This window comes from Lathamus discolor, chromosome 15, assembly GCF_037157495.1.
Source record: "Lathamus discolor isolate bLatDis1 chromosome 15, bLatDis1.hap1, whole genome shotgun sequence".
NCBI lineage: Eukaryota > Metazoa > Chordata > Aves > Psittaciformes > Psittacidae > Lathamus > Lathamus discolor.
The window spans coordinates 9,996,679-10,020,796 of NC_088898.1; the positions used below are offsets into that span (position 1 = coordinate 9,996,679).

At 48.7% G+C, this 24,118-nt stretch overlaps 1 protein-coding gene across 5 annotated transcripts in view; it reads right to left on the minus strand.

Annotated features, from left to right (window-relative positions):
- The window catches only part of NSMF (NMDA receptor synaptonuclear signaling and neuronal migration factor), a 52,535-nt gene that overhangs the window by 23,660 nt on the left and 4,757 nt on the right, over positions 1-24,118 (minus strand). For 2 of the 5 annotated variants that reach the window (XM_065695521.1, XM_065695520.1), the window contains exons 2-6: positions 20,209-20,270; positions 8,419-8,898; positions 3,868-3,943; positions 2,226-2,231; positions 1,606-1,674 (exon numbers count right to left, since the gene is read on the minus strand). In XM_065695521.1, coding sequence (XP_065551593.1) covers positions 1,606-1,674; positions 2,226-2,231; positions 3,868-3,943; positions 8,419-8,898; positions 20,209-20,270 — 693 coding nt within the window. The remainder of the gene's footprint in view (positions 1-1,605; positions 1,675-2,225; positions 2,232-3,867; positions 3,944-8,418; positions 8,899-20,208; positions 20,271-24,118) is intronic. The other 3 variants (XM_065695518.1, XM_065695517.1, XM_065695519.1) reach the window with 2 other exon arrangements.

Here is a 24,118-nt window from a genome sequence, read left to right on the forward strand (position 1 = left end):
GAGGGGCTGTGTGATGACAACTGAGCTTCCAAGACACCCAAGCCACGAAGAGCTGCACAACAACATCCAAAGCTGTGGTGGGGCTGGGGTCCTCCTCCCTCCTGGAGGAGAGCTGAACACTAACCACATCCCTACAGCTGGCCATGGTCTGCTGCTATCCCTGCCCTCCACTCTTTTATAGCAAGATGAATGCAGATGGGCTCCCACTGTTCAATCCTGCCCAGATCTTCAGCGTCCACAGGCTGAAGGGACACACTGTCCACTCAGCACGAGGATGCCATCACTCCATCCTCTATCCTGACTATACAGCATCACTGAGGGATACAACTCCTACTCCCCTACTTGTAAACCACATGAACAAGCCGTTTCCTGACAAAGACTTGCCTTTGTCTAATAAATTCTGTGAAATCTCTTCTTAAAGATACACTGTCTATTTCACAGGGTCTTCAGTTGTGATTCTTATTTATCTTCATTATTGATGGAAAAAACCCCATCACCCTCAAGTTGCTAATGAAAACAATTCCTGGCAATTTCCCCGTTAAGAAAACCTGATGTTTTTCTCCCACTTTGTTTTGAACAGTGCTGAAGTGATCATGACAGTTTTTAACCAATGACACATACACTGTGTTATCCTTCTTAGCAGGCTGCCAAAATAATCGAGCCTTGGCACATGTGAAAACCAGAACAGTTCTGATCACCACAGTGGCTAAGTGATGTGCCTGTGAAGCCAGCAGAGAGAAACCAGGGCCCTTCTGTCATACCCAGACAAGGGATCAGACCCATCCCCTTCTCTTTCCTTTGTGTTCTTTTCAGAAAAGGTTGAAAAAATCATTCTGGTCACTAGAGAGGTGAATTTTGCCTAGGTCTGATTTTTTGGAGTGCATCTGTAGATGCAGCAACAGCACAGAAAAGTACTCACAGAATGATAAAATCCCAGACTGGTTCGGGTTGGAAGGGACCTTAAAGCTCATCCAGCTCCAACCCCCTGCCACGGGCAGGGACCCCTTCCACTGGAGCAGCTTGCTCCAAGCCCCTGTGTCCAACCTGGCCTTGAGCACTGCCAGGGATGGGGCAGCCACAGCTTCTCTGGGCACCCTGTGCCAGCGCCTCAGCACCCTCACAGGGAAGAGCTTCTGCCTTACATCCAACCTGAAACTCCCCTGTTTAAGTTTAAACCCATTCCCCTTTGTCCTGTCACTACAGTCCCTAATGAAAAGTCCCTCTCCAGCATCCTTGTAGCCCCTTTCAGACACTGGAAGCTGCTACGAAATCCATCTAATCACAAACAAATTTAAAGTATCTGGGAGAGAGCTGGGGAAATTGCACCTTTAATTCTTTTATATATACTTTTTACTGCCTGAGACACAGATCCTGTATATTATATTCAGAAGCTTAAGAAACTTGACAGTGTTCCTTTAAGAAGATGGAGACCAGCTATCTTAAGCCCTGCAGCATCATTCACCTCCACATTTCCAACACAGCCACTGCCAGTGTCCCTAAAACAGCAACACAGACAGGGACAACCACGTTCAGCGCCGTCAAGCGTCAGGAATGACACCCGGAGGGCCCATGCGAGGGTGGAGCTGGGGAGGGAACGGGCCCTACCTCTGTATAACAGCTGCAGAATCATTCTCTCGCTTCCGCCTCTTCCTCTCTGCGTAGCCCCTGAACGCCCTGGGAAACCATGTCAAGCCATTAAGCAACTACACAGCTTTGGACTGGAGAGGACACGAAACACAGACAGGAGAGTTCTCACCACACGACAGAGAGAAAGCTGACCAAGGAAGAGAGCCAGCCCTTGCAGGCCTGTGTGCGAGTCAGGGATCAGGCAAAACACTCACTGAGCCAAAGGTCCTCACTCCCTCGGGTAGGTGGTTACACAAAGTAGTTGTTCCTAAAGCAAAAGAGTGGCCAGACCATGGCCCAAAGAATATGGGTGAGCAGCCATCATCCCTGCTATGGAGGAATTGGGCCAAGAGACTGCAGACACAAAAGCCCTCACACCAGGATCAAGAGGGACAAAAGCATGCCAGCAACTCTAGTCTCCATTTCGAAGATGAGGATGGTTGTGGTGTGATCTGTGTAGGCCTACCAGGTGTAGCCATCTAATCTGCCTGCTGACAAACAGCCCTAGCATAGGGAAAGCATGATATGATGGACAGGAGAGGAGGGTTTATCCAGGACACCAACAGACAAGGAAATAAAATAATGAAGATTATACTTACGAGATGCTAGAGATTCCAGATGCAGGGGAAAGAAAGAGAAGAGGAGTTCATTAGTGCTCAGCCCCGGCAGCATTCCAAGGGAATTCTCACTCCAGAAGGAATATTTCTTGTTAGGTGGAAGGAAATTGCTTTTTAAAGGAAACATTTCTCAGTGATGAGACTCCTACTTGACCGAGCTAAATCCTCCCTGGGGCAGTGCTGGCATGTGGCTTGGATGCAAATTAAGCTCCTTTTAGAGCCAGAGAACATGCAGACGTAAAACTGAGAGCTGAACCTGGTCCATCAGGCTGCAATGGGAGCTCAGCGTCATGAGCTTCTGGAGCAGGGAGACCTTCCCACATAGTGACAAAGACTTGTGAAGTCGCCTCGTGCTGTCTGGTCTATGAAGGAAGCGAGCATGGTGGGCTGAAGGCACCTAGAGCAGAGGCCAGGAGGACAGGGGCACCTGGGGGATCCCTGTCACCCCAGCCAGCTTAGAGAGGTGCCTTGAACTCCTGGAGATGTTTCTATGCAATCTCCAGAGGCAGCACATTAACCTGAAACATTAACCTGGGAGTTATGTTAACCAGGGGAGCTGTGCTCCTCAGGGGTTTCCTTAGGGCATCATTTCCCAAACCAACCTCACTTTGCCCTTCAAGCCCTGTAAAGCCCTGCCACGGGCCATCCTTCTGCAGTAAACCTTGTGCCCAGGAAAGATGACTTCCTCAGTACTGGATCCAGCCCTCCCTGCATCAGTCCTTACAGGTCTGATCCACTCTGGGTTATCCTAGGATCAACAATCAGCCTCTTTTGGGGATTCAGGAAGGGAAAGGTAGGAAGCAAAGAAGAAATGGCAGAGACAGATTACACAAAGGACACCAGACAAGGAGAAATAGAGAGCAGTAGAGCTGAGGGTGACACAGGGAAGAAGACAAGGCTGGAGAAGGGCCTTAGAAGCAGAACACTGTCTCATTTCCCTCATTGCTTGCCTTGGCTTTCCAGCCAGACAGGAAATACTTGAAACCAGGAAGACAGCATTTCCTGACAAGTTGGGTACAACCTGGAAATGAGGCTTCCCTTGCTCTCTTCAGTCCTTTGAGAAGTGCCTCTTCCCAACACACAGCAACCAGGCCACCAAAACCTGCCTGAGTTTGGAGGGAAAGGCTGTTCCTAACACAGATCCAGCAGCACTTCACAGAGTGACACCTTCCTCAAATGCCCAGACCAGGGCAGAAGCTGCAGGGCTACATCTCATCCCATAGAGACGCACTCCTCTGGCTGACAGATGCAGGGCAAGCCTGGAATCGTATTCCCTTGAGACAGTGGCTGCAGCAGAAGCAAGTGCTGGAGGGTCTCATGGTGCTGCCACAGGACCCTCTCTCTGCAGCAGCAGCCAGGGACAGGCACAATGTCACAGAGAAAATCAGGGAAGCAGAGGAGAGCTGAGGAGCCCAAGGAGTTAAACGTAAAACCAAACAAGTGGGAGTAGTAGGAAAGAAAACTAATAAGCACAAGAAAGAAATCAATAAGAGGCAAGGCTGTCTCTCTCACCCACTGCAGCGCCAAACACGCAACTCGATTGCTTCAGGCTCTCAGCTACAGCTCTGAGTGGGCCATGAGCTTTCAGCTGCACAATAAAAGCTATAGCAGAGGTTTCACTTACGCTTGCATAGTTGTAGTAGCAGTTTGGAAACTGAAGAGGTTCTCTTTTGGGAACCAGGTTCGTATGGGGACATCATCTGGAAAAGAGAGAGCAAAACCTGAGAATCCAGTAGGCAGAGATATCCTTCAGGCAGCAACACTTCCCAGGCTCCTTCTTTTAGTGCTGTTCTTTAGCGTCCTGCCCTGTACTAAACACAAAAGCCTCACCCTCCTCTATCTGCACACTACCACCAAGTGTAAACTTGTGCTAAGCCATCTATCAGGCTGCTAACTGAAGAATTTAAGCTCCGTCCTAAACCTGGGAGATTAGAATAATCCAGGTATTACAGGAGAGACATTTGAACCAGAAGAAAATATAGGGGAAAGAAACAGTTTTCTTTAAAAGCATTTTCCAGCTTCTGCCTTCCCCCTAGTGTCATTAATTTGAATTGTCCCATTTGTCCAGTTCTCTGAAACAACCTCCTGTGAAAGACAAAAAGCATTTACCTTTCTCTCCTCAGAACCATAAACCTGAGATATGGCCTTCTTTTTGTGGTTTTAAAAAGTCAAACAGCACATCAGCTGCACAATCTGCAGCTAACTCTGTGCTGCTTTGGTTGCCTGTGTCTGTAAACTGCCCTGCCTGAACCAACTGTGGATCATTTTTTAATTCCATTGCATTAGGACACTGCATCATCGTCATGTAATCAAAGAATCCCAGACTGGTTTGTGTTGGAAGGGACCTTGTATCTCATCCAGTTCCAACCCCTGCCACGGCAGGGACACCTTCCACTGGAGCAGCTTGCTCCAAGCCCTGTGTCCAACAACGACCACTAAGACAAAAAGCAGGCACCAAACTCAGTCACTAATGATGAGTGTGGGATGGTGGTGACCAGAAGGAGGAACCTGACCAAGAAGCAGCTCCTACTGAAGCCTCCCAGGCTAAAGTCAGCCAGGCAGGGACTCGGATGTATTAAAATCCACTGACACAAGACGTGCCAGAACTCAAGGATTTGGGTCTGATTTTTCATCTTGCTTCACTCCCAGTTTGTGGCTTCCTTGCTCAGTGACTTGCCACAGGCTGCTGATCCTGTGCTTGCTTCCCTTATTCAAGTTTAAGATCAGCTGCATTATCTTAGTCATTAATATTCTGGCAGTGTCAAGAGGATTCTTTTCGTTCACTTTAGTTGGCCCAAACCCAATCAAACCCTGCACACCTACTGCAGACACAATTACTACAGACCAAAGCTTACCCAGTGATTTGTACAGATCATTATGCTACAGACTCATCCTGCTGTTCCCTGGAAGTAGAAGAGTGGCTGCAATTAGGAATGCAAAAAAATGCTAAATGCAACTGGGGAGGCTCCCTCTGAAGTGAAGCTTCCAAGGAATCCTATAGAAAGCTCTAACACACACTCCGCAGCTCACAGTTTACGTCAAGCCTCGTATAAAGGCACCCTAAGGAAATATATGTTAAATGAAAACTGCATTCCAGTATGCTAAATACTTCTTATGAAGTTCCTATGTCTGCTCTTCTCCAAAGAACAGATGGAGGAGAAATGCAAAACATCTCAGGCTGTAAATGAATTACTGGTTTGAAGTCTCAAACCCACAGAAGTGGTGGAGGAGAAGTTGGACAAATTCCTTTTCAGCCAACAATTCTGTTCAGACTTCTCCAGCACTACACACCTCAAAGGACTGGCAATCTCTTAATGAAGTTTACAGCTTTAAAGCCCCCAGCTTTGATTCCAAGCAGAGCTCATGAACCAGAGCCAGTGTCTTATGAGACTTTACCTGGACAATCACTGCAGCCTCCCTCCTTTTCTGATAGACAGGAGTCAACATAGGAAAGATATCACTCCCCTACCCAAAGCACTCAACGGAGAATAAAGGATTTGGGACCCTTCAGAGACACCTCTTTACCAGCTAGAGGTAGAACAGTAGCAGAGAAGGAAACCAGGGAGCAGAGCTCAGCTCCAGAGCTCATCCCCTAAATAAGATTCAGATTCTGAGTGTGGCTATTTTCCTTCCAGGAGCAGGCAGCACGCACTGCTTTGGCCAGGCGGAGCATCTTCCTCTGCTTTCTTCAACTGTGATGAAACAGTGAAGGAACCATGGGCCTGGGTAAGACTGGAGGCACACCACCATCACCAGCAGCATCTCCAGCCACATGCCAGGGTGCAAACTGGAGATGACAGCTTGTGCTTCTCTGGAATGGTGTTAGGCATCATAAACTCGGCATAAAAATCCATATAAACCATGCCAATCTGGCCTAACTGCAGCAATAACACATCATGTAAATCCAAACAGAGGAGGCAGCACTGTAAAGTGAACCTCTGGGGTTATCAGTCCATCTCTCCCATCTCCACTCTGTTTTCTCCACCAGGCATGCATGAAAGACATCCCAAGGAATACTTCTTGCATCCTCTGACAGTTATCCCATTCCATTCTCAGTTTTCCTCTGAGTAACAACACTTGGATAGAGCACGCAAATGAGATCAAGCTGAGAAAACTCTCATTCCATGGTGCCAGTGCTGTGATGGGATTTGGACTCAGAAGCACACAGGGATGCATTCAGAAGCTTGAGACAAGCACCGAGGGTGGCTGCTGCCTGCTTGTAGGGAACATAAAATACTCCCCCAGTTTCAGCACTGTCCATTTTGTTCCCATTTAAGTAACTACTCTGATCTATCTTCAGAAAAGCAAATCTCCATTTCTCATTGAGAACTGCCCCTAACAAAAACTGATGCCTGGCTGACAATCTATTGTAAATCCCAAGGCCCAGAAACACAACGTGGCACCCCTCTATAGCATTTGCTAGGACACATTTTTCCAGCAAACAGAGGTGTTTATGAGTTAGACCTTCCAGTAGTGATCTGGAGCTTTCCTTCACTTCTGTATCATGTAACCTGCCTCAGTCCCACAGTGACAGCTCTGATTTGTTCAGGTTGTGTTGCTTTGGGCTGGGGTAGGGTTATTTTTCTTCACAGTAGCAGGTTTGGGGTGTTTGTTTGGGTTTGTGCTGCAGTGTTGAGCGCACAGGGATGTTTCAGTCACTGCTGAGCAGCTCACACCATGAGGCTGCAACAGATTCAACTCAGCGCCATCACCTCCAGAAGACCAAGCCCCTGGGGCTGTGATCTCCTCTCCTGAAATGGTTTTGGTTTTGTCTCCTTCCACAAGCTTTCTGGCTGGGTCATCATATGCAGAACCAACCTTTAACAGGCAAGATATAATCATACAACCATTAAAGGCTTCCCTACAGGAGAAGTCTCCTCACTCCTTTTCTTGCACTTAACAATATTGCACTTGCAATAACTAAGTCCAAACACACACATATAATGTCTGATGGGAAGCCCCAGAATCCCAGGCAACAGAGGGATAATGCTTAAAAAAACCACACCCAGGGGTTAGTGGGACTGCAGGTGTTCCGTACGTCTGATAACCAGTTCTGGTTTCATTCTTCTTCTTTGGTATTAGGCCATGTATTTAGTCACATAACTTCAAGCACCAAAGTATGAAAATAGGATCCAGAACACAAACTTTCAGTGCCTTTACCTGCAGTAAATATCACTATGATATTTCCTTAGAGAACTAGGAACCCAGGAAGAAACACAGCCTGATCTCCACAGTCCTCATACTCCATTGCTTTACAAGGAGAAAGCCTTGAGCTCTCCTGGCTGGACACCGTGCTCTGAAAGCCTTGGTGTGTCTTTACAGGAGAAAACAAATCAGATAAATCAGGTCAGACTCTCTGCCAGCCACATACTGAGCTGACAGGCAAAGATGGACTGTGTACTAACTGCTAACTCAGAGCACAGAGATGGTGCCACATACTTGATGAATGGTTAAGTTTCTAAGGACAGTCAGGGATTTTTTTTTTAATGTAATTGAATAATTCCAAACCCTCTTTCCTGCGAACATCGAGCAAATACATAGTAAGGGGGAAAGAAAGTCCAATATTGTGTCACTTGCTAGTATTAATGGAAAGCCCAAGAGGTGGCATGCCTCATACCTTAGAGACCCTGCTACACTGGTTCCAGCCACACAGGTGAGTACTTAGGGGTGCACCCAGGAATAGAACACCCCATTTGAGCCAAGCTGAGGCTCCTGCTGAGCACCCTGGCACTTTCACAAAGATTTCACCAGCCTCAGCCCCAGGATGAGGCAGAGAAGAGGGTCCTGCTCTGAAGGGCCTCCTGGCTGAGCATAAACATGGGCTTTAATACAGCCTTTTCTCTCTTCTCTTCCTTCCCAGAGATGACCCTCGCTGACCTACATGAAGGTGGCATGAAAACCACCCATCTGCTGCTTACAAGCTAGAAGCAGAGACATTGGAGCTTGGACAAGCTGATTTCAAACTCAGCTCAGCTTATTTCAGACTCCTCCTTAGACAATCCCTTTCCATGAATGCTGCTGCAAAGTACCAGCAAAGGGGAAACCCTACAAGGTCCCAACTCAAGGCACAGGGCCATGAAACCTCCATACTTGGAGATGAAGGGTACCACCCTCCACCCCTGTGTCAGTGAGTCCCTTTGTGCCCTTCCAGCCCCCAGCACTCACCCTTACTTACCAGACACTCGATCGACACTGTACATCCTCTCCAGCCTTTTCCTGTGCCACCCTGTCTCGCTGGACTGATGGTGCTCCAGGTCAAAGGAATGCTGGGAAGGGGCAGCCAGCCGGGTGCAGTTTGGGCACTCCTTGGAGCCCTGCCTGCTGCCTGGCCAGCCCTTGCAATGCCTGCCAACACCATGAGAGCCGCCAGCGCCATGCACTTGGTGACCGTGGTGGCATTCCTCTTGGGCAGCCCCCTTCATCACCACCAGTTCCATACTTTCATTCTCATGGTCTGACAGCATCGGCCTCTCGCCAGAGATGGTGTAGACCCGTGGCTTGGGTCCCTCACTTGGCACCTTCTCTGCCTGCTCCTCGGTGAAGCTCCGCTCGAACTTGCCGTCGGAGATGACGGAGAGCCTGCGCTTGTTCTGTGCTGCCTGCTGCATCTCCGGGGAGTCCTCCTGCCCGATGTAGGAGTCTGCCAAGAGGTGATCTGGAACAAACAGCACACTTCCCTCAAAACCAAAGCACCCCAGGCACCAGCACATTCAACAGGCTCTTTGTTACCACTGCAGGAAGGGAAGGGGTGAGCAGGATATGGTAGGTTCCCCCAGCAACCTTCTCAGATGAATGCATGCCCACAGCAGTCTAAACCTCCAGAGCTGGTACTGAAATGAGACACATTTCTCACAAATACACCCAGTATTTTAAGTGTGCCTGGCCACCAAACAAGGCTGGAAGCAAATGCAGGTCTCACTGCAGAGCCTGAAAATGCTTATGTGCAAAACAGCCCATGCTCATCTCTGTCTGCTTCGGCAGGTTTAGCCATGAAGGGCTGCTGGGCTGGTGAGGGTTCGCAAGACAAGGACCAGCACCAACTGGTCCCAGCAGTGATAATCAATGACTGTTTTGTGCACAAAGTTATTTTTTAGAACTAAGGGTAAGGGGCAAACCATCAGGGTTTGGGGGTCGTCACCCCCCCCACACCCCCAACAATTTTCTGCCAATTAGCTTCACAGAACCACAGAACCAACCAGGCTGGAAAAGCCCTTTAAGCCCATCCAGTCCAACCGTTCCCAGCACTGCCAAGGCCACCACTGACCCATGGCACTGAGGCCTCGTCTCCACAGTGTGTGAGCACTTGCAGGGCCGGTGCCTGCAGCCCTGCCCTGGGCAGCCTGTTCCAATGCCTGAGCACCCTCTGGGGCAGGAATTGTTCCTCAGCTCCATCTGAACCTGCCCTGGTGCAGCTTGAGGCCGGTTCCTCTTGTCCCATCCTTGTTCCTTGGGAGCAGAGCCCAGCCCCTCCTGGCTCCATCCTCCTGTCAGGCACTTGTAGGGAGCCATCAGGTCCCCCCTGAGCCTTCTCTTCTCCAGACTGAACCCCCCAGGTCCCTCAGCCGTTCCCATCACAGTTGGGCTCCAGGCCCTGCACCAGCTCTGGTGCCCTTCTCTGGCTCCGCTCCAGCACCTCAAAGTCTCTCTTGTAATGAGGGGCCTGGAACTCAACACAAGATTCGAGGTGCAGCCTCAGCAGTGCTCAGTGCAGGGGCAAAACCACTGCCCTGGCCCTGCTGGTCATGCTGTTGCTGATACAGGCCAGGATGCTGGTGGCTTTCCTGGCTGCCTGGCTCATGTTCAGCTCTGTCAATCAGCACCCCCAGATCCTTTCTTGATGTGAAAGAAATGCAGTTTGATGTGAAGGAACTGCAGAAGGCCTTCAGCTGACAGCTGTAACCAGCACCCTGCTCTCCACAGCACCCCTGGTTAGCAGACTTCATCCTGTGTGCAGATGGTGACAGCACAGCCAGAGGATGCCATCCTGAAGGAAAACACAGCCGCTGCCTTTGTAGGGTAGGAAGATGGAAAGCAGAGAGGCCCATGAGCACAACTATCTTCGGAGCCCACACACTGGATGAAGTGCCAGGAAATCTCAGCATTTCCATGGCAATTCCATGCATGAACCCAACAGTAGCTCCCACCCACCTGCTAATCCTTTTCAAGTGGCTGTTAATTACCTCTCAGACTTCCCTCAGCTGGGAAGCAGCAGGGGTTGGGAAAGGGCTCAACACGCAATACATTATTCATGCGACTGCTACCCCAGAACCCAAAATCATCAGTGGCCAGCACAGACAGCAGCACTTGAAACACAGGCAGAAACAAACCCAAGCCTTTACTTCGTTACCTTTCCTTTAACTACTGAGCCACAACCTGGAAGAACGCAGCAACAATCTTGGCTCCCTCATAGCTGACCATGATTGTCTGATGTACGTGTGCAACACGGAGCTTCCACTGCTGCCATACTCTGCTTCCTATGAAGTGCTCTTGTGCCCCTCTGAAAAGAGCCCTCCCAAGCTGAGGATGCACATTTGCAGCTTTTGATTCTGAAGCCTACCCTGGGTTATGCCCACGTTGCCCAGGGCCTCTGCCCTGCTCTGTCTGCAGCTGAAACAACTGAATTGAGCTGGTACTGGCACAGTGTGTCACCCTGATCTCATTTTTCTGCTTGAGACACAACTCCCTCAGCACCACTATGAGACAAATGCATCCCTGGCCACTCCTGATCAAGAAGTGACCATCAGGACCATCAGTTCATTTCACTTAGCTCCTAGTGAGCCCTCACAGTCTCTGGACATGGCAGCTGTCAGCCTGAGCTGACCAGGAGGAGCTGCCTGTAAAGAAAGAGCCTCTTGAGCCTCTTCTGATGTCTTTGCAGACTGCACATGGAGTCTAAAATCCACGCCTAGGTGCAGTGAGGAGCCACACAGGCCAGCCAGTGCAGAAAGTGTCTCCAAAGTCTCTCCATCCACTTGTCCCCCACCAAGAGGCAGCAGCCACTGCATTTGTTTTCCAGCAAGTCAGACCCTCTCCAGTTCCAAGACTGATTGTGCTCCAGAGCAGGTACGTCTTGGGAAAACACCAGCAAATGACTCCAAGATCTGCCAAGATGTGTGCTGGCTAATAGTGCCAAGCACACCATCTTGAAAATGAAAAACAAAGGCCAGTTCCAAGTACTCATCTCAGCTTGTCAAACTTACTAACGCGTGTGGGCTCAGTGACGCTACAGATTTCTTAAGACACCACAAAATAGTGGCTGACAGCTGCCCTGTTCCTCCTGAAATTAATACTTCCATGGAAGACATGGAGCCTCAGCAGAGCAACCCACAGGACTGAGCGCCTGTGCTCACGCACTGACAGCACCACAATGCAGATTGAGGACTTGGGACCTCTGTGGGTGGGTAAATGGAAAAATGAAGTGCCCAAAGTACAGTAAGTCTGAAAATGCTAATGGTTGCAAGTGCAGAGAGACCAGCTCCTGCCTCTGTTTCATGATCACCGACGTCTGTTCAACCCATAAGATTTAGAGATTTAAGTGGGATGTGACTATACTGAAATCACAGCAGGGTTACAACTCTTGACCAGATGTATTTGACATAAACCACCTGTCTGATCTAGCATGCAGAATGCAAGCATAATCCTTTCTTCCCACCTTACTTGTCTGTTACTCAAGGTGTCTTCATCTGTGCTTATCTAGGAGTTTTCATGGTCTGCACTCCACAGTCCTGTCACTACAGCAGTATGCTTTCTCTTTGTCCAAGGACTGGATAATTATTTCTTTTCATTTAATTTAGCACCTCTGGTAACTACACACTGGAGAAGTACCTTCATATGCAAAGGGAATGTGAAGCTCTATTGAAGTTAATAAAGAATATATCTACAGAAAAAAAAACAGCATGAAAGGAAAAGAGATTCAAACATCCATCAGAATGAATTACTGGCTTCTAAAGACAAACCTGCACCATTCAGGGAGCAAATCTGTGCTCACATTCACGCACACACGTGTTCACATACACCAGCACCCCTGAGATAGCACCAGGGACTGATTCCCTTGTCTGTGCTTGCAGTGGTGGGTTTCAGGCGCCAAAGCACTGTACCTACTTCCACTATGGTATTTCAGGTCAATAGTTCTGCTAGAAAAGAAGTGAAGCTGGTCTGAAATCCATGCTGAATTGAACCTGAGCCACAGGGATGCTCAGTGAAGAGGACGAGGTAAGAGGGGACTTCAACAGTAACAGGAACTGCCTCCTCAGAGTTAGCTGAAGCAGACTGCTGTTAACATCCTCTGCCTGGGTGCTGCTGCTCTTTCTCTTTTCATCTTCACGTCACGCTTGCCACCTCTCCCACACCCAGCTGCTCCATCCAACTGCTCAGCAGCCCAGGACAGTGTGACTTGGGAGGCCTGGCACAGCTCCCTCCTCTCCAGGGTGCTGAGGAGAGCTGACCCGGTGGCAGCTCTGCTCTCCCTCTTTCACCAGAAGCACCTTCGTTTGCCCTGGAGGAGATAAATCAGGTTACTCAAACGGATTTCTTTTCAACTAGATCTGTGGTCTACATGGATTTATTGTGCCCGAGATACTTATCAGCAAAATGAAGGGAAGAGGACCAACATGCTGGATCTGTGAATCGTGTCTATTGATAACAAACCTGTATTTTCATCACTTCCCTGTTTACCTGGGCTGAGTCTAACAGCCTGCCCAAGCCTGTGGGCTTGATAGTCCAGTGCCAAGGATGAATCCACTTCTCAACCCCCTTGTTATTTACTGAACACGTCTCTTTGGCTTCACTTGCTCCTCTTGATATTTCTCTCCACCTTCCACACAACACAATCACTAGGGCATGCGTATCACCAGAGACATAACCACCAACAGCAACTAGCACCTGTACTGGTTAATGTGTGCTACCTTGGTACATGTAGTTCCCGATAATTAGACACTTACTACTATTAGATATGTACAATTATGCTTTCAGTAACTAACCTGAGCACTTGCTCTGACCCAGGTAGGTAAACATGGAAGAACTTCCATGCTCTGTTTTGCTGTCACAACATGCCTCAAGAGGAGGCAACATACTGGGATAAGCTTCAGCTGACTGATGCCTATTGATAACAGTGGAGGGACTCACCGAGCCAACTCATCTCTGATGCAGGCTGCCTTCTAACCCCATGGAATGGGAAGTTTATAAATCAAGGTGGAATACAGCCATAAGGCATAGGCAAAAGCTTAAAAAAAAAAGTCCCAAATTTATGACTATTTAACAGCTAAACTGATGATTAAAGCACCTTAAGATTTAAAACCTCAGCTCCAGCACCAGAAGCAAAGTGGCAAAGGGGAATCCAGATAAGGCCTATTCAAAACACATCTGTCATCTCAGAAAACATAAATTTAACAGGAACAGTTCTCTCCCCTGCTCCACCTCAGCTGGACTCTCCAGACCAGGTGTTGATGGTACTGACTTTAAATGAAAGAACTGTCTCAGCTACTGAAGAAGAATGAGAAGATTTTAGCTGTACAGCACATGGACCTGCAGCACTGTTCATCACAGTTGGAATGAAGTTAATGCTTTTTCATTTCACACCAGGAGGGGTCCAGGTGACACTCTCGATAAGGAGAGCAGATGGATGCAGTGGCTAGAGCCCCAGGCACTGCAAACCCAGGAACATCTTCTCAGATAGCACAGCTGAGCAGCTCCTCTCACAGTTTCAGTTCTGAGTCCTCCCATATGCCTGCCACTGCCCCGCAGGTGTGCTGTCAGGCTGTCAGGTCCTGTTCTCCTCTGCTTCCTCTCCGAGCAAACACCAGAGCCATGACACATCAGCCCTGTCCTTCCCAATGCCGATGTCCCACTGCGTGACCCCACCAGCACATGGCTCCTGCCTCCAGAGCCAGGCTGGCAGCTGACCCCACTGCTCTGCAGAGCTGAAATACGAGCAAGAAATAGGCATGGAAACCAGGAAAAATGGTTTGAAGCATGGGACAGGGATATAAAACCAGAGATACAACAAGCAAAAAGGTCACAGTGGCATTTCAGCCACGCAGTAGCTCCAGAGTCAAGTGAGTGAAGGACATGCACAATGTTTGCTATGAAATTACCTAAAGCCTGACCGAGGCAGCGGCTTTTTGGGGCACCCTGACCCTACTGCTCCCGAGGAAGGAACGTCACACACTTCTCTGCAAAGCCCCGGGGAAGAGGCAAGGGCTGCTTCAGTGAGGGAGCTGCTTGGAGGAAACAGAAGGTCACTTTAACTGTGACACAATGCTTCCAATTAGTCCTCAGTGCTGAAATGGGCCTTGAAAACAGCCAACTAGAAGATGCTGTTGACATTGTGCTTCATAGAGAAGTAACCTTTAAGTCTGGCCTGTAACATTAACGTGAAGAGATGACATTGGGACTGAGAGACATAACCCAAAGGAGCAAGTGACAGCTCCACCAGTTTTCCATTGTATTCCTATGGTAACACTGTGACCTACCTCTTTATTCACTTTAGAAGCAAGTCTTAGCATATACCCCCACCATACTTGTGCTCTGCCGATCCTGGAAGCAGCATGAAATCCTCAGAGAAGAGACTTCACATCCCTGCTCTGCCCTGAATTCATCCTACCCCCTCTAGAGCACGGGCTCTTTCTAGAAAGGCCATCTCCATTGCTCAAGGGCAGCCACACTGCTTCAGCACAAGGGTACACCAAGAGCTGGGCCAGGCACAGTGCTGGGGTTCCCCCAGGGGACAGGGCAAACAGCCTCCACAGAGATAACAGATTTGGTGCTTACCCTGAAGCAGGCTGCACTGGCAGCTCTGCAGTGTGCACAGTGGCAAACTGAAGGCTCCTTTTAGAACACTGTAGAGGAGCAGCCTTTCTTCATGGTTTCCTATAGCACAGCTAGCAGGTCCCTTGCGTGGCCTCAAGCACCTGCAAAGCCTCATGCTGCAGTTTCTCCAGCCCTGTGTCAGCTCCTGGCAGCATCAGGACCCTCCTCCATTTCACAGCTCCTGCCCTTACATGCACTCACAGCCCCTCTTGGGAAGCTTCAGAAGCCCAGAAGGCAAACACAAGTGGTTGGTTTGGTGCAGTCTCTGTGCATGGCACAGTGGCCTCAGCAAACACGTTTTTCTCCTGCCACCATTACCCATTGCTATTTGGCTTGGGGAAGTTCAGGAGTGCTCATTCTGCACCCAGTGTTTTCACTGACGGCTGAAACATCATGCAAAACCAAAGAAAAGCAGCAAAGATGACTTCTTTTGAGCTTCTTCCAGTTACAGGTAACTATCCCCTTTAGTCTGCACTGATGCAAACCAGTCAGAGCAGCCGTGCTGATTCTGCAAGAACCACAGTAAATTTAGGTCAAGACCTGCCAGGCAGCTCTGGCCCAAGGCCCATCATCTCTGCTGCACCAAGCACACCTTATACTTGCTGGGATCTTTCCCTTCCTTTTGCTTCCACAGCCTTTCACATGCAGGTCACTCAGAGCCCCAGCCTGCAGCGGGCAGAGCAGTGCTACATCCTACAGGAGCAACCCCAGCACTGCAGCACCAGCTGCCCTCCAAATAGCCCAGGCAAACAGAACAGAAACTGCCTGATAAAAAAGCATCAGCGAAAAGCCCCAGCACAGCTCCCTTCCTTTCCTCAGTGAAGGACCCTTGTGCTGAACCCCATCTCACCAAACGCATCACTGCTTCTCCTGATAGGTGGAAGTTTCTCAAGTGCTCTGCTTGCTGTCATCGCTCATTTCACTGCCCCATGCTCTGGGTATCTTTTTTCCTCTCACAGTTCCAGTACATGGAGATACAGAAATCTAAAGCAGTATCTCAGTGTGGGGCCCCTGACACCTATGCTGTGAGAAGGAGACTCTGGGAATGTCCAAAGCTCCTCATCCCGTGGATGATTTCTTCTATGTTTGTATTTTGCTCTCTGCAGCCTTCTTACACTTCCCTTTTGCAACTGTCAACCCTTTTCCCTGTCTTTCTTCTGGGTCTGTCCCAGGGGACACCCACCCTTATACTACAACCATGCCACAGAGAAGATGGAAAGTTTTTGGAAAGTACCAGAAAGCCATGAGGGTCAGCGAGGACTCTGGCAGCAGCGCTGCAGTCAGAATGAATGCTGAACATGAGAGTGCTCTTCTTGGGAACCTTCCCAGACCTTCAAGCCTGCATGAATAAGCCAGCAATGAATGGAGGCAGGAAAAGAGGAGGAGATGCATTACCACCTCAGCACCAGCTCCCTTAACAGATTCATGTCCTGGCAGCAGCAGAGTCCAACCCTCCCTTTTTTCTAGTTCCTCAGATATCTTAAACATCAGGAAAAAAAAAAAAAAAAATCAGAGTGATGCCAAAAGTACAATTCCTTCATCCTCTGCCAGCAACTCATACCCTGTCAGCAGGCAGCTGGGGAAGAAGGGAAGCAAAGAGAAGACAAACGTGTATTGCTGTCAACCCTGCTGTACCCTCAGAGAACATGGTCAGGGCACTGCGAGCCAAGCAACAGAGGAGAGGTAAATGGATTCCCCAGTCGCCTGGAAAACCTCCTCCAGAACAAGCCATCGAGGAGTTGTATAGGCATAGGCACGGCGTTTGTCAGCCATGAAGTTCTCAGGCCTCACGTTAGTAAGAATCAGAAGTTGTAACCAACAACAAATACTCTCCTTACCTTTTCTTTAGTATGTGTACACTGTGTAGTATGCTGCAATCCTCCTTACCTCCTGGTGATGTTCCATTCCACTGCCTTAGCAAAGGGAGTGGAACATGGACAGACTGATTTTATTGAAAGCAGAAGGTGAACAAAGCCTTGCAGATAGCTCACCCTCATTATAGTGCTCGGACATGGCAGCTGGCCCATCCTGCTGGTGCATAATCCCTCTGTAGTTCTTCTTCACCAGCATTTCAAAGACATTCTGACGCACACACTCACACGGGCTCTCCAGAGGAGCCACCAAAAATAGACTGAGGTGTAAAAGTTACCACCGAAGAATAGCTCTTTGATCAGTTGTGGAACGTGAAGTAAGAGGGGGGATGCAAAAGCTGTTACAGCATCTCCTTTCCTGGGAGTCAGGGGACTCTAAAGACAAAAAGAGTCGAACCAAAATGAATGATCCTCAGAGAACAAAGTGAAGCAGAAGTGGAGGAAGTTGAGGCAGTCTCTGTATACATGGGATTCCATGTGACAGCATCTGCTGTGTCTGTCTGGGGAGTTCCAGCTCTCCACCCTTTTGCCAAGGAGGTGATTTAGCAGGTAAAGCAGCAGAACTGGCACCCCAAAGATTTACACTCCCCTCATTCTCTGCATGAGGACTGTCACCTGCAGAGAGAGAGGAGGGTTCCAGCTCCTTGGATCCACAGAAGAGGAGCTTTTTAGGCTTCCACTGTCCCACTGATGGCTCCGCCAACTTCTTGCTCCTCAAAGACCACAACCCTTTTCCTTCACTGCATCCATCAATGACTTTAAGCCTTCCTTAGACCCTTTTATTTCTTGACTTGACTACAAACTCCTGAACTCAAGGCCTGCCTCCTTCCAACCACATTTAGGCTAGAGCCTTAACCGCAGCTGCTGTCTCCTGGTGGTGCAGGGAGCATCCATGTAGACAGGGTTATTACAGTAGAAAGCAGCCCCATCCCACCAGGTAAAGACACCTCTAGTGAAAGCCCAGAGTGCTGTGAACAGACACGTACATGCACTGAGGAACCAGCTCCTCGGTGTGCTGAGCTTGGACCTCAGCCATCAACACATGCAAGTAGGAATTTAACTACAGGATATTGGTGGGCTGGTACAGCCCTAACGCTGCTCTCCTGCTTTCTTCTCTGATGAATTGGAGCAGATCCAGGTACTTCTATGTATGTGCTACGTCTTCAAGTCATGTAGAAGAGGCTCTTCCTTGGTTTCACTGCAGGCAATGGATGAAAGCTCATCCCATAGCTTAAGCGCTCTGCTGAGCCAAAGGTAAAGTGTCCAGAAGCTTGTGAAAGCCATACTGAGAGATACAGAACTTCTGAGGAAGGAAAGAGTTGGTTCCCCTGCTATTGGACTCCTGGGATGAATAAAAGGGAGCCAGATTTTCTACTCTCAACATTTTTATACAACAGCAACCTTCCTACCAGTTATTTATAAAGGAATGCTACAGAGTGGGTTAAACGATACACTGCAGGACTGCAAAAGATGACTTAAATAATGAGGATTCTTATTTTTTCCTCTTTAAACACTTTCAGTAATCTCTAGGAAACTTTATTTCCAAGGCAATACTTAAGGACTCCATAAGGGCTGTGTATTCCATGTGTACCGCTCGCAGCTTGATTCTTATCCATGGCAACTAAATTCACTCAAAGTATGATCTCAAGCCTGATACACCAAGGGGGCAGTGGGTACGAGGCACAGAGCGGGTTTAAGCACTGGTCAGGGGAGCCCAACAGTAGTGCACTACCCAGGAGTCACATCAGCTCCACTCCCATGTCCTCCTTATCCATAGCCAAGAGAGGAATGAGCAACTAGGAGCAACCATAAGGATGAGTAAAGGGACAGCTGTGTAAGTGTGTATAAGAGAGGGTCCTACTCCTTGGCTTTGACCAGGGTTCCACAGGTCTCAGGCCTTGAACACTGCCAGGGATGGGGCAGCCACAGCTTCTCTGGGCACCCTGTGCCAGCGCCTCAGCACCCTCACAGGGAAGAATGAAATTTCTTCCTGGCACCTGGGGTGGGGGTGCGCAGAAAAGCACCAGCAAAGACTTCAGCTGAGAGAAGCAGCTACAGAAATGGCCATGATAAAGAACACTTCTGCCCGGCCTCCTGGGACCTGCCCAGCCTGTCCTGCACTGCCTATCCAACCCCTTTACTCCCTCTGCCTCAGGCACCTCACATCCACTGCATTAAACCCCAGCCTTTTTCTACCCTTCCCTTCCTACCACGATGGGTTATTCTTAGACTAAATATTGGAAGTAATGTGTCACTGGAGTTCTCATGTCTGAAAGAAAATCAAGGAAAGCTGCAGTACATTGTTTGAAAGCCCCTCCATTCCCAAGGGCAGCACAACCCAGCCAGGGATAACTTGAAGGTCATTAGATCCAAGAGAAAAGGCAGGGACTCATTCAGCTGCCTGCCAAAGGCTGGTGGGACTGGGCTTGCTCTCTCAGCAAGATGCATTCCCTGCTTGCAGAGGTTTAAGTACACACACAATTTACATTAAATCTAACATCACTCTAAATTATGTTCTATTTAAAACTATTACCCCTGGCAAAACAGTTCAGTGCTAGGGAACAATCTGCTACTTGTTCACACAGGATTTTATGTGGGTTCTGTGGGATTTTCTATAGGTTTTATAGTGAATTTACTGTCTGCAAAATGTTTTCTTTCCTCACAGACCAGGCACAGGCTTGTTAGAAGTCAAGTGAATTTCTCTTGTGCTCTCTTGCCCATCAAGCAGAACTCAGCATAAGCTGATAGGGACAATACTTGTGTATAAAATATCAACACATTAGCTGGCACACGCTGGTGTCCTCAACCAGACAGGGCAAATCTCATTTTAACCCCTGCTGAAGCAAACCCTAGAATAAATCCAGATGTTACCTTTGCCAGCAAAGGCAGGTTGCTGCACACACCTCAAGCACATCAGTTGACACTATAACTCACTTACTTGTATTCCCCAGTGAAAGCAAGACCTAGAAGTGACAAAGCAGCGCAGATGCCTTGTGCAGTGCAGTCTTTCCCTTTCCAGCTGAAACGTCTTCCAAGGACATCAGCTCTAGGGGTGGATTTATGATAGGACGCTTGTTCACTACAACTGAACTTGTTCCCACAGCCCACCCAACCTTTGAGTCACCAAACTGCCTTTTCTCCTCAAGGGCTTCACCGATTTGGAAGGTGACTCCTCCTGCTGAGATCTCACACTAACCCTTTATGATGAATAAATGCACTTTCATTTGAAGGCCTATTAATAAATAGGTGCAAGCACATAAGGATATAAGCAATGTCAGTTCTCTTACCTGAGCCGTTTCTACCTTCGGGATGGTTTTGGGAAAGATATTCTCCAAAAGCCCTTGCTGCTCTGCACGTCCAAGCATCCCAGAAGGCAGCAAATGAGAAAAAGAAAGAGATTAATACTGGTTAAAGGCCAAGGAAAGAAGAACAGTTCAATAACAATATACCACTCTTCTCCTGCAGCAGCCTTTCTCTCAGCTTCTGATGACACCAATTTAAACATGGTGTAACAGCAGGGGAGGCTTCCTGGTAAACACACCAAAAGGGTAACCACAGTTGGACAGCAAACCCAGAACTATTTTAGTCTTCAGCTTCTCTGTTAAAAACCATTGAAATGCACCTGCATTAAACTTGGCCTTGTTTCTGTGATACACATAGGCTAAACCCCTTCTGGCAGCCCAAGGAAGGTTATCTCCAGCCCAGCGCCATCCATCACCCCAGCCTTCTACTCTGGTTCTGAATGCTCCTATCTGTGAGCCATCACAACTTAGATGTTACTACCAATACCCATTTTACCTACTTTAACCCCAAGTGCTCAAGCACTTGGATACCCGATTGGAGAGGCCCCACAACACCCCACAAAAGCCATCCTTGGTTCTCTGAGGGATTCAGGTCCCATGGATGACTGGAAGTTGACTGCAATATATTAAGCATCAACCAGGCGGGGTGAGCGCAACCCTTATCACACATTAGGGCCTACATCAGAGAGCAAACCTATGAATATTCCAACCAGGAAAAAGCTTGCAACCCACCCAGGAAAGGCATCCTTGGTCAAGGCATGCATTCCCTGCTCTACAGTAAATACAATCTTCAGGCTCCTATTGCAGGGCATTTGCTGCTGCACTTGTTCTCCTGCACCCAAACAGACCTGTGACTCAAGAATCAATACCAGCTTTTATCCAGCCATCCATTTCCCCAGGTTCTAGAACAATTTCCCCAAGATCTGCAGCACCACAGGCAGGGTGCTGTCCATGGACAATCCAGGAGACAAACTAGCCACCAACCTCCCTGGCAAGCCAAGCCAACAAAAGCCAGCAGCCTGGGCACTCAGCCTTCAAGGACACCAGCATCTGCTGGGAGAGGAGACAAAAGACACTGCAACAGGAGAAGACATAGCAAGGCATCATGTCCACCATCCTCCTTCAGAGGTGCTCAACCTCAGAAAATCCCTCTCCAGTTCAAGATTCCACAACAGGCTATGCTCATAACAGCTAGAAAACATCCAAGTGGAAAATGGCTTTGACCTCCAAAACAACCTTCTGCAATCCTCTTCTGCTTTGCTACCCAATCCAGCAGCATATCCCAATTTATGTCACCAGGATTTCCCCCCACAGCTTTTACACGCCTCCTCCCAACGGGAAAAGATTAACTAAGCTACAACATACCTCCCAGAGCAATGAGGGCTGGAAGGAGTGGGAAGTCCATTTGTCATCCACAGCCAACAACAGGGGATCAATGTGAACGATGAAGAAAGAGCGATTTAATCTCCCAGGGACTAAATTTCAGCACAGCCAAATGCAAAACGCTCTGGAGCAGCACAGCTGGAGCTGTGTGAGAAGCAAGGTTCAACCTGCTGTGTCGTGATGGGTACAACCTGCTGTGCTGTGATGGGTTCAAGCTGCTGTGTCGTGACAGGCTAACACACAGTACCAAGGCTTTGCTGTTTGCACATTCTTGCTTGTCTAGTACTAGGCTGTGCCTTTAGACACTGCGGTAGGAGTCTTCCTCGGTGCCTGAGCACCCCCAGAGCTGGTCACACAGGGGCTCTGTCACATGGGGGAGCTGTACAACTGGCACACAATCCTCACTACAAAGAACAAAGGGATGACCATCATGGCTCACCCATACAGGACAAGCACCTCATGGATGCTCCTTCACCCACCACTTTTCTGTCTGGGCAAAAAGCAGGACTTGGTCCTGGGGCAACACACAAGTGTAAAGTTGGGAGCTGGAGTGTGGCATCTTCACGAAAGTGGAAGAGTCACCATCCCTGGAGGTGTAGATGTGGTGCTTAGGGACATGGTTTAGTGGTGAGCTTGGCAGCATTTAGGTTTACAGTTGGACTTGATGATCCTAAGGATCTTTTCCAACCTAAATAATTCTATGATCCTATGGTTCAAACATCAGGCTATGCAGCTGTAAGAGCCCTCCTGAGCTACTCCTCCATTCCATCTTAGAGGTGGTTTAAGACTCATCCAAAGCCACGGCTGATCTCACACTGCACTGGCAACAGCCTTGTGAGCAAATGGCTGTGCTCAAGACTTCCAGTATCTCTTCCACCAACGCTTCTGGGACTCCAAGGCTTCCCACAGAAATATCTGTCCTTGCAAGTCATCATCAAAACCATTCACAAACAGGGCACTTACAGCACTGGGAAAGACTCTGAAGCTTCTCTGTCCATCAGCAGCCATTCCATGTAGAGAAAATAACAATGGGGAAGTTCTCGGGTAGATTATCAGGAAGAGAACATGGAGATTTACACAAAGAATACTGAAATACAATGACAAAATATAGTCTGTAACTAGTTCAAAAGCTCCAAGAGCATGTTAGCTCAGCTGTCATTCTCTCAATTCATCTCTGCCAATGCCTGAAGCTGATCTGTCTGCCTACAACCAGAACCAATGTTTGCCCTTAGCTTGCAAACCGCAGGCTCAAAAATTAGTACCAAGCACTTCCTAAGACCCAAAGTGCAAAGAGCTAACACGGAGCCAGAGAGAAGCACTGCCACCCTGCACCCCACCTTGTTCCACACTGAAAACAGCATCACTCAGAATGAGAGCCTGAGTTTGGAGGTGCTGCAGTGTCTGCAACCTCACGCTCCTGCTGCCCCAAGGAGATGAGTTAGGAGGGTAAAACCAGAGCTCCCAGAGCCCAGGGAATACCCAAACCTCTCCTTTCAGGCAGAAGCACAGTGGCAGAGCACAGAACCACTCACAGCCACTGCTGCCTGCCCAGGCTGGACCTGCAGTTGCATCACTGCCACTTCCACTGCTCTCCAACGCTGCAGGCCAAGCCAAGAGCAGAAGAATGTGAACACTTCATCCCAGTTGTCCAGTGACAGCTAATAAGGCAATGAGGCCTGCACAGCACAAGGTGCCACGGGGGCTTTCCAGCCAATTACACTGCAAACTCAAGCTAAATTTCTGCCTGTTATCTCAGTGGTTCCCTTCTACATTCCTGTTTCCTCAGTGCCATCAGCTTCTCCTTGGCTGGGCCTCAGCTCATCTCCCACAGATGTCCACACATGCCCTTTGCCAAGGGGACTCTGCTGGCCACGCTAACTCCTTATGCCTGGTCTCCCCTTGCCAAGCCTTTCGTGTCCCTTCTCCTCCCTCACTGTGCTCACAGTCACCCCAGTTTACCAGCATCTGCCCATATTGTTATCATGCCATTCACCTCTTCTCCTTGGTAGCCACTAACTTGATGAAAATAAAGCCAGAGCCAAAGGCAAACAGATGGCAGTGCTCTATTCATCCCATTCTTTCCTATTTCTTTCTTACAACACACGGTTAATACAAGTCACAAAACTCCCAGCTCAGTTTTGCCTCCACTCTCACACTTTAAGTCCCACCAAGTGATCTGATGACACTTGGCAGGAAATGCTTCAAGTGCTCTCAGAGCAGAGACACATCAGGATAATTTAACTGGCAAGAGATTATAAAACAAAGACTTGTTTCACATAAATGCGATGAAGTACGAGGTGCCTCACACATACAGGGGCAGATGAGCTATAACCCTGAGTGTATGACACTGCAAGAGCTGCATACCAATGAGCAGGTAGGACCAAGAGCAATCAGCTGACAACGTGACAAGTTTAGCCCTGACTCATCTAGAGAGAGGGTTTCATTTTAGTGGTAGATCAGATCTGCATGTTACACAGTCAGCACGGCCGGATTTAACAAAAGGACGTCAACC